We start from the raw sequence: 9,364 nt of genomic DNA, 5'->3' as shown, positions 1-9,364 counted from the left end.
TGCGAGGTGAGTCCCGCCCTCCGCTGTTTTTGATTGGTTGGCGATTCTCCGCGCTGCGGTTTGATTGGGTGGCGCTGCTGTCAATCAGATCTTGGGGTCTGTGTCCGGCTTTGCCTCGCCGCTATTGGCTCAGCCGCTCGGTCCTGCCTCCTCCTCGTTTCTATTGGCTGCTGCGGCACCGAGCCGCGCTCTGATTGGCTGAGGCGGCCGCTGCTCATCCCCGTCCCGCCTTTTCTTCGCCTCCATTGGCTGCCGCTTCCCCGCGCCGCACCCCATTGGCCGATGTCACTTCCTGGTTTACGCCGCTCTTCTCTCATTGGTCCGCGCGGCTCAAGCCCCGCCCCGCTGTCCTTTATCTCCGTTCTGATTGGTCGCCGCCCTGACGGCGTTAAAATGGCGGCGGCGGCGGCGCGAGCGGCGGCGATCGGTAACGGGAGGGGGGAGGGGAGGCACCGGAGACCCCCCAGGGCCGCGCCCGGTGCTGGCCACGCCCCCGAGGCCGCGCCCCGCGTGACTCCGCCCCTTTCTGCCCGCAGGGCGCCGGAGCGCGGCGGGGAGGAGCAGAGCGCATGCGCGGAGCACCGAGGGGAGGAGCAGAGCGCATGCGCGGAGCAGGAAGGGGGCGGGGCCAGCGGGGACCACGCCCCCTGCAGGGCGCCCCCTGGCGGCTGCGATGAGAACGAGGAGGGGCGGGAAAATGGGGGAAAAAAACGGGAAAATGGGAAAAAAACAGGGGGAAAAATCCAGGAAAAATCCGGGGAAAATGGGAAAAAAACAGGGGGAAAAATCGAGGAAAAATCCGGGGAAAATGGGGGAAAATTCGAGGAAAAATCCGGGGAAAATGGGAAAAAAAACAGGGGAAAAATCGAGGAAAAATGCGGGGAAAAATGGGGAAAAAAACGGGGGAAAATTCGGGGAAAAATCCGGGATAAATGGGAAAAAATCTGAGGAAAAACTCCAGGAAAAATCCGGGGAAAATGGGAAAATAAACGGGGAAAAATTCGAGGAAAAATCCGGGGAAAATGGGGAAAAAAACGGGGAAAAATCCGGGGAAAAATGGGAAAAAATCTGAGGAAAAATTCGAGGAAAATTCCGGGGAAAATGGGGAAAAATTCGGGGAAAAATCCGGGGAAAATGGGGAAAAAATCTGAGGAAAAATCCGGGGAAAAACTCGAGGAAAATGAGGAAAAATCGGGGAAAATGGGGAAAAAAAGGAGGAAATTGGGAGCGAGGAGGAGGAGGAAGAGGAAGAGGAGAGGAAGGAAATTCGGGAGAAAATCGGGAAAAGTTTGGGAAAAGGCGGAAAATTGAGAGCGAGGAAGAGGAGGAGGAAGAGAGGAGGAAAAACGGGGAGAAAAAAGGGAAAAATGGGGTGAAAAAGGGGGAAATTGGGAGTGAGGATGAGGAGGAAGAGGATGAAGATGAGGAAGAGGAAGAGAGGAGGAAAATTGGGGTAAAAAGGGGAAAAAAAGAAGAAAAAACGGGAAAAATTGGGGGGAAAAGGAGGGAAAATGGAGAGTGAGGAGGAGGAGGAGGAGGAAGAGGAGGAAGAGGAAAGAAAGAAAATTGGGGTGAAAAGGGGAAAAATTGGGGAAAAACCAAAAAACTCCGGGAAAAACGGGGTGAAAAAGGGGAAAATGGAGAGTGAGGAGGAGGAAGAGGATGAAGATGAGGAGGAGGAGGAGAGGAAGAAATCTGGGGTAAAAAAGGGAAAAAAAGAAGAAAAAACGGGAAAAATTGGGGGAAAAGGGGGAAAATGGAGAGTGAGGAGGAGGAGGAAGAGGAGGAGGAAGATGAGGAGGAGGAGAGGAGGAAAATTGGGTGAAAAGGGGAAAAATTGGGGGAAAAAATGGGAAAAATTGGGGAAAAAGAAGGAAAATGGAGAGTGAGGAGGAGGAGGAGGAGGAAGATGAGGATGAAGATGAGGAGGAGGAGGAGAGGAGGAAAATTGGGGTGAAAAGGGGAAAAAATGGGGAAAAACCAAAAAATTCTGGGAAAAATGGGGTGAAAAAGGGAAAAATTGAGAGTGAGGAGGATGAAGATGAGGATGAAGATGAGGAGGAGGAGGAGAGGAAGAAATCTGGGGTAAAAAAGGGAAAAAAGGAAGAAAAACGGGAAAAATTGGGGGGAGAAGGAGGAAAATGGAGAGTGAGGATGAGGAGGAAGATGAGGAGGAGGATGAAGAAGAGGAGGAGGAGAAGAGGAGGAAAATTGGGGTGAAAAGGGGAAAAAATGGGGAAAAACCAAAAAATTCCGGGAAAAACGGGGTGAAAAAGGGAAAAATGGAGAGTGAGGAGGAGGAGGAAGATGAGGATGAGGAGAAGAGGAAAAAAATTGGGGGGAAAAAAGGGAAAAAAGGAAGAAAAAACGGGAAAAATTGGGGGGAGAAGGGGAAAAATGGAGAGTGAGGATGAGGAGGAGGAAGATGAGGATGAAGATGAGGACGAGGAGGAGAAGAGAAAGAAAATTGGGATGAAAAGGGTAAAAAATGGGGAAAAACCAAAAAACTCCGGAAAACGGGGTGAAAAAGGGAAAAATGGAGAGTGAGGAAGAGGAGGAGGAGGAGAGGAGGAAAATTGGGGTGAAAGGGGAAAAATTGGGCAAAAAGAAGGAAAATGGAGAGTGAGGAGGAGGATGAAGAGGAGGAGGAGGAAGAGAGGGGGAAAAACGGGCGGAAAAGAGGAAAAAATGGGGAAAAACCAAAGAAATCTGGAAAAACGGGGTGAAAAGGGGGAAAATGGAGAGTGAGGAGGAGGAAGATGAGGAGGAGGAGGAGGAGGGGAAGAAAAATGGGGGGAAAAAAGGAAAAAATGCAGGAAGGGCAAAAAAATCTGGGAAAACTGAGCTGAAAAAGGAGAAAAATGGGAAAAAAAGGAAATGGAAAGTGAGGAAGAGGAGGAAGAGGAGGAGGAAGAGGAAGAGGAAGAGGAGGATCCAGGCCGGAAAAATGGGGGAAAAAGGACAAATCCAGGACTGAGACGGGAAAAAAACATCTGGAAAAGGGAAAAAATGGGGAGAAAAAGGGGAAAACGGAGAGTGAGGAAGAGGAGGAGGAGGAGGAGGAAGAAGAGGAGGATGAAGAGGAGGAGGAGGAAGATCCAGGCCGGAAAAAGACGGGAAAAAACGGGAAGCGGAAAACTGGAAAAAACGAGGCCAAAAAGGGAAAATGGAGAGTGAGGAAGAGGAAGAGGAGGAAGAGGAAGAAGAGGAGGAGGAAGAGCCCAAAAAAGCCCTGAAAATTCCCAAGAAAAGGCGGGAAAATTCGGGATCGGATTCGAGGATTCCGAGGATTTGCCGTTGGCCAAATGGGCGGAAAAAGGGCGGAAAAGGGGCCGGGAAAAGGAGGAAGAGCCCGGGAGGAAGAGGAGGAAGGAGGAGGAGGAAGGGGAAGAATGGTGGAGGCAGAGGAAGGTGAATTTGGGGAAATTCGGGAGTTTCGGAGGGATTTCGGGAGGAAATGTTGGGATTTTGGGAGGATTTTGTTGGGATTTTATTGGAATTTTATTGGGATTTTATTGGGATTTTATTGGGATTTTATTGGGATTTTGTTTGGGTTTTATTTGATTTATTGGGATTTTATTGGAATTTTATTGGGATTTTGTTTGGATTTTATTGGGATTTTATTGGGATTTTGTTTGGATTTTACTGGGATTTTGTTTGGGTTTTATTGGGATTTTATTGGAATTTTATTGGGATTTTTTTTATTGGGATTTTGTTTGGATTTTATTGGATTTTATTGGAATTTTATTGGATTTTGGGGGGATTTTATTGGATTTTATTGGGATTTTATTGGAATTTTATTGGGATTTTATTGGGATTTTATTGGGATTTTATCCCCTCCCATTTCGCGCCAACTCCCCCCGCGCTTTTCCCGCCAAATCCCCCCATTCCCGCCTCCGTTTGGCGCCACTTTGGGCGCGGGTGGGCGGGGCCCGCTCAAGCCCCGCCCCCTGAAGCGAAGCCCCGCCCCCTGAGGCCAAGCCCCGCCCCCAGGACACACCGGAAGTGACGCGGCTGAAGCGATACCTCCGCGCCGCTGGGTGGCGCCCTAACTACAAGCGGCTGTTCCGGAAGTGCCGGAGCCAGCGGGAGCTGCGGGAGGCGCTGAGGGAGCCCTGCGCGAGATGGGCCTGCACGGTCGGTACCGCGGATTTGGGGCCAAAAACGGCGATTTCGGGAAAATCGGCAATTCCTGAGGGGATCCCGGGTTATGAGGGGGATTTGGGGTTTTTTTTTGGGGGGTTTTTGGGGGGATTTGGGGGCTCGGGACCGGCCCGGCGCGAGCAGAGACTCGATGGGAGCTGAGGGGATTTGGGGCAAAAAAACGGGAATTTCGGGAAATTCGGGAATTCCTGAGGGGATTTGGGAATTCCTGAGGGGATTTGGGGCAAAAAACGGGAATTTCGGGAATTTCTGAGGGGATTTGGGGGGAAAAATGTGATTTCGGAATTCCTGAGGGGATTTGGGGCAAAAAACGGGAAATTTGGGAATTTCTGAGGGGATTCGGGGAATTCCTGAGGGGATTTGGGGAAAATCCGGGAAATTTGGGAATTTCCAGGAATTTGGGGATTTTCTGAGGGGATTTGGGGCTAAAAACGGGAAATTTGGGAATTCCTGAGGGGATTTGGGGGGAAAAACGGGAATTTCTGGAATTCCTGAGGAGATTTGGGGCAAAAAACGGGAATTTTGGAATTCCTGAGGGGATTTGGGGGAAAATCCGGGAAATTCTGGTATTTCCAGAGATTTGGGGAATTCCTGAGGGGATTTGGGGCAAAAAACAGGAAATTTGGGAATTTCTGAGGGGATTCAGGGAATTTCTGAGGGGATTTGGGTCAAAAACCGGGAAATTCGGGAATTTCCAGGAATTCGGTAAAATTCTGAGGGGATTTAAGGGAAAATCCGGGAAATTTGGGAATTTCCAGGAATTTGGGGATTTTCTGAGGGGATTTGGGTCAAAATCCGGGAATTTCGGGAATTCCTGAGGGGATTTGAGGGAAAACCCGTGAAATTTGTTCCTTTCCAGGGATTTGGGACAGAATTTTGAGGCGCTTTTGGGGCGATTTTGGGGCTGGGGGTGGAAAATTCGCATTTCCGGAGCGAAATTTGGGGGGAATCGAGAGGAAATTCGGATCCTGGGGGGAATTTGAGGGAATTTTTGGGGATCCCTGGGACAATTCCGACCTCAAAAAAATCCAATTTTCGCCATTTTGGGGCCGCCAAATTGGCGTTTTTAACCCCCCAAAGTTCCGTTTTTTTATTCTTATTTCATTTTTGGGGTGAATTCTGGATTTTTTGGGAATATTTTAGGGATGTTTTGGGGTTTTTTTGCCGTTTTTAGGGACCCCCTCCCTGGCTCGGTGCCGCCGTCTCCGCCGGCGCCGCGAGGAAAAAGCCGAACTCGCCGCGCTCGACGCCTCCAACATTTTACCAGGTGAGGGAAAAAACCCCCAAAAACGCCCCAAAACAACCCAAAAACACCCAAAAAACCCCAAATTGGGACATTTCCCGTTACCCCCAGCCCGATCCCGCCGAGGGAATCCGGAAAATTCCGGAAAATCCCCCCCGGAGTCGCCGCTGCCCCCCCCGGATTGGTCGCGGCTCCGCGGCGTCGTCAGCTCCGACAGCGAGTGAGGGACGGCGGAATTTGGGGGGAAATCCACGGATTTTGGGGGTTTGGGGTGAAACCCACGGATTTTGGGGGGAAATACACGGATTTTGGGGGTTTTGGGGAAAAATCCCGGATTTTGGGGGGAAATCCACGGATTTTGGGGGTTTTGGGGGTGAAATTCTGTATTTTGGGGGGAAATCCCCGGATTTTGGGGGGAAATCCACGGATTTTGGGGTGAAATTCTGGATTTTTGGGTGTTTTTTTGGGGGAAAATCCACGGATTTTGGGGGTTTTGGGAAAAATCCCGAACTTTGGGGGTTTGGGGTGAAATACACGGATTTTGGGGGGGAAATCCACGGATTTTGGGGGTTTTTGGGGGAGAAATACACGGATTTTGGGGGTTTGGGGGTGAAATTCTGGATTTTGGGGTGAAATCCACGGATTTTGGGGGTTTGGGGGGAGAAATCCCAGATTTTTGGCATTAAATCCTGGATTTTTGGGGTGAAACCCCCGGATTTTGGGGTGAAATCCATGGATTTTGGGTGTTCTGGAGTGAAATCCCGGATTTTGGGGTGAAATCCCCGGATTTTGGGTGTTCTGGGGTGAAATCCCGGATTTTTGGCATTAAATCCTGGATTTTTGGGGGGAAATCCCTGGATTTTGGGGGTTTGGGGGAGAAATCCCCGGATTTTGGGGAGAAACCCACGGATTTTGGGTGTTTGGGGGAGAAATCCCGGATTTTGGGGGGAAATCCACGGATTTTGGGGGTTTTTTTTGGGTGAAATCCTGTTTTTTATGTTTTTTTGGAGTAAAGCAGGGATTTTTGGGGTGAAATCCTGTATTTTTATGTTTTTTTTGGGGGGTAAACCAGGGTTTTTGGGGTTTTTCAGGGTGAAATCCTGTGTTTTTATGTTTTTTTGGGGATAAACCAGGGATTTTTGGGGTGAAATCCTGTGTTTTTATGTTTTTTTGGGTGCAAACCATGGATTTTTGGGGTTTTTTTGGGGTGAAATCCTGTATTTTTATACTTTTTTGGGTGCAAACCACGGATCTTTGGGGTTTTTGTGGTGAAATCCCGTATTTTTATATATTTTTTGGGTGCAAACCACGGATTTTGTGGTGAAATCCTGTATTTTTATATTTTTTTGGGTGCAAAGCATGGATTTTTGGGGTGAAATCCTGTATTTTTGGGTGTAAACCAGGGATTTTTGGGGTTCTTTGGGGTGAAATCCTGTATTTTTTTGGTGTAAACCATGGATTTTTGGGATGAAATCCTGTATTTTTGGGGATAAACCACGGATTTTTGGGGTTCTTTGGGGTGAAATCCTGTATTTTTGGGTGCAAACCATGGATCTTTGGGGTTTTTTTGGGGTGAAATCCTGTATTTTTATATTTTTTTGGGTGCAAACCATGGATTTTTGGGGTTTTTTTGGGTGAAATCCTGTATTTTTTGGGAGTAAACCATGGATTTTTGGGGTGAAATCCTGTATTTTTGGGTGTAAACCAGGGATTTTTGGGGTTCTTTGTGGTGAAATCCTGTATTTTTGGGTGCAAACCATGGATCTTTGGGTTTTTTTTGGGGTGAAATCCTGTATTTTATATATTTTTTGGGTGCAAACCACGGATTTTTGGGGTTTTTTTGGGATGAAATCCTGTATTTTTATATATTTTTGGGTGCAAACCACGGATTTTTGTGGTTTTTTTGGAATGAAATCCTGTATTTTATATATTTTTTGGGTGCAAACCATGGATTTTTGGAGTGAAATGCTGTTTTTTATATATTTTTTGGTGCAAACCAGGGATTTTTGGTGTTTTTGGTGTTTTTGGGGCTCAGTACTTGCGCTGACGAAGGAAAAACCCCGGGGGCCGTTTCGGGGCGGGGGAGGATTCGTCGTCCTGGGGAGGGAAAAGGTCCTGGCCGGTCCTGAGGATTTGCTCCTCCAGCTTCTTGTGGCGTTTCATGTCTGACAGGACCTTGTCCAGCCGCGCCTCGCGCTTCTGCCCGCGGCTGGGGGGCCCTGGGGATGGAAACTTCTGGAAATTCTGCGGGCTTGGGGATTTTGGGGGGTTTAGGATTTTTTTGGGATTTTTTTGGGGGGTTTTTGGGATTTTTTTGCTTTTTTTTTTGATTTTTTTTGCATTTTTTTGGGGTTTTTTTTTGGATTTTTTTGGTTTTTTGGGGGGGTTTTTGGGGTTTCTTTGGGTTTTTTGGGGGTTTTGGGGGTTTTTTCAGGGGGTTTTTAGGGGTTTCTTTGAGTTTTTAGGGTTTCTTTGGAGTTTTTGGGGTTTTTAGGGGTTTCTTTCGGTTTTTTGGGGTTTTTTGAGGGGTGTTTGGGGGGTTTTTTGGGTTTTTGAGGGGTTTTTTTGGGTTTTTTGGGGGTTTTTGGGGTTTTTTTGGGGGGTTTTTTTGGGGGGTTTTTTGGGGTTTCTTTGGGGTTTTTGGGGGGGTTTTTGGGGTTTCTTTGGGTTTTGGGATTTTTGGGTTTTTTGGGGGTTTTTGGGGGGGGTTTTTGGGGGTTTTTGGCGGTTTTTGGGGTTTTTTGGGGGGTTTTTTGGGGGTTTGGGGTTTTTCAGGTTTTTTTGGGAGTTTTTGGGTTTTTTGGGGTTTTTTGGGGGGAGTTTTTTAGGGTTTCTTTGGGGGTTTTTGGGTTTTTTGGGGGGTTTTTGGGGTTTTTTTGGGGTTTCTTTGGGTTTTTTTGAGGTTTTTTGGGGTTTTTTTGGGGTTTCTTTGGGTTTTTGGGTTGTTTGGGGTTTTTTTGGGTTTTTTTGGGGGTTTCTTTGGGGTCTTTGGGGTTTTTTGGGGATTTTTTGGGGTTTTGGGGTTTTTTTGGGGTTTTTTGGGTTTTTTTGGGGGGTTTCTTTGGGGTTTTGGGGTTTTTTGGGTTTTTTGAGGTTTTTGGGGGGGGCTTTTGGGGTTTCTTTGGGGTTTTTTGGGGTTTCTTTGGGTTTTGGGGTTTTTTTTGGGGTTTTTTGAGGGTTTTTTGGGGGTTTTTGGGGGTATTTTGGGGTGTTTTTTGCGGTTTCTTTGAGTTTTTTGGGGTTTCTTTGGGTTTTTGGGGTTTTTTGGGGGTTTTTGGGTTTTTTGGGGGGGTTTTGGGGTTTCTTGGGGGGTTTTTGGGGGTCTTTGGGGTTTTTCGGGGGTTTTTTGGGGTGTTTTAGGGGTTTTTGGGGGGTTTTTTGGGGGGTTTTGGGGTTTTTGGGGTTTCTTTGGGGTTTTTTGAAGGTTTTTGGGGGTTTTTGGGGTTTCTTTGGGGTTTTTTGGGGGGTTTTTGGGGTTTTTTGAAGGTTTTTGGGGGTTTTTTTGGGGGGTTTTTGAGGGTTTTTTGGGGGTTTTTGGGTTTTTTGGGGGGTTTTTGAGGTTTATTGGGGGTTTTTGGGGTTTCTTTGGGTTTTTGAGGTTTTTTGGGTGTTTTTGGGGTACCTGGGGCGCGGCGTCGGTCGATGAGGGAGGGGTTGGGGGGGAGGGGATCGTCGTCGAAGTCGAATTCCGTCGGGGGAGGGGGTCTGGAAATAAAAAAAAAAATATAAATTTTAAATAAAAATTTGGGGGTTAAAAGTTGGGGTTTTGTGAAAGTTGGAATAAAAAAGTTTGGGAGTTTTTAAATGAGAGGGAATTGGAAGGAGGGGGGGGGGGGGTTGGGTTTGGGGTGGAATTGGGGCGGATTCGCGGAATTTCTGCTCTTCCAGCCCCAAAATCCTTCAAAATCCCCCCAAAATCCACCCCAATCCCCCCAAAATCCACCCCAAATCCACCCA

The 9,364-nt window shown here is 47.8% G+C and overlaps 2 protein-coding genes across 2 annotated transcripts in view; both read left to right on the top strand.

Annotated features, from left to right (window-relative positions):
• The window catches only part of LOC131590702 (myc-associated zinc finger protein-like), a 3,946-nt gene extending 3,752 nt beyond the window's left edge, over positions 1-194 (top strand). The window contains 1 exon segment of the mRNA XM_058860968.1: positions 7-194. Coding sequence (XP_058716951.1) covers positions 7-194 — 188 coding nt within the window.
• A 2,543-nt stretch (positions 195-2,737) lies between these two features.
• Positions 2,738-6,819, top strand: LOC131590701 (34 kDa spicule matrix protein-like). Its single transcript, XM_058860967.1, has 6 exons — positions 2,738-2,744; positions 3,248-3,411; positions 3,994-4,137; positions 5,339-5,431; positions 5,519-5,864; positions 6,162-6,819. The coding sequence occupies exons 1-6, from the start codon at positions 2,738-2,740 to the stop codon at positions 6,182-6,184; spliced, it is 777 nt and encodes a 258-aa protein (XP_058716950.1). The 3' UTR covers positions 6,185-6,819.
• The last annotated feature ends 2,545 nt before the right edge of the window (positions 6,820-9,364 follow it).

This window comes from Poecile atricapillus, chromosome 34, assembly GCF_030490865.1.
Source record: "Poecile atricapillus isolate bPoeAtr1 chromosome 34, bPoeAtr1.hap1, whole genome shotgun sequence".
Lineage (NCBI taxonomy): Eukaryota > Metazoa > Chordata > Aves > Passeriformes > Paridae > Poecile > Poecile atricapillus.
This window is presented reverse-complemented; position numbering and strand designations above follow the sequence as displayed.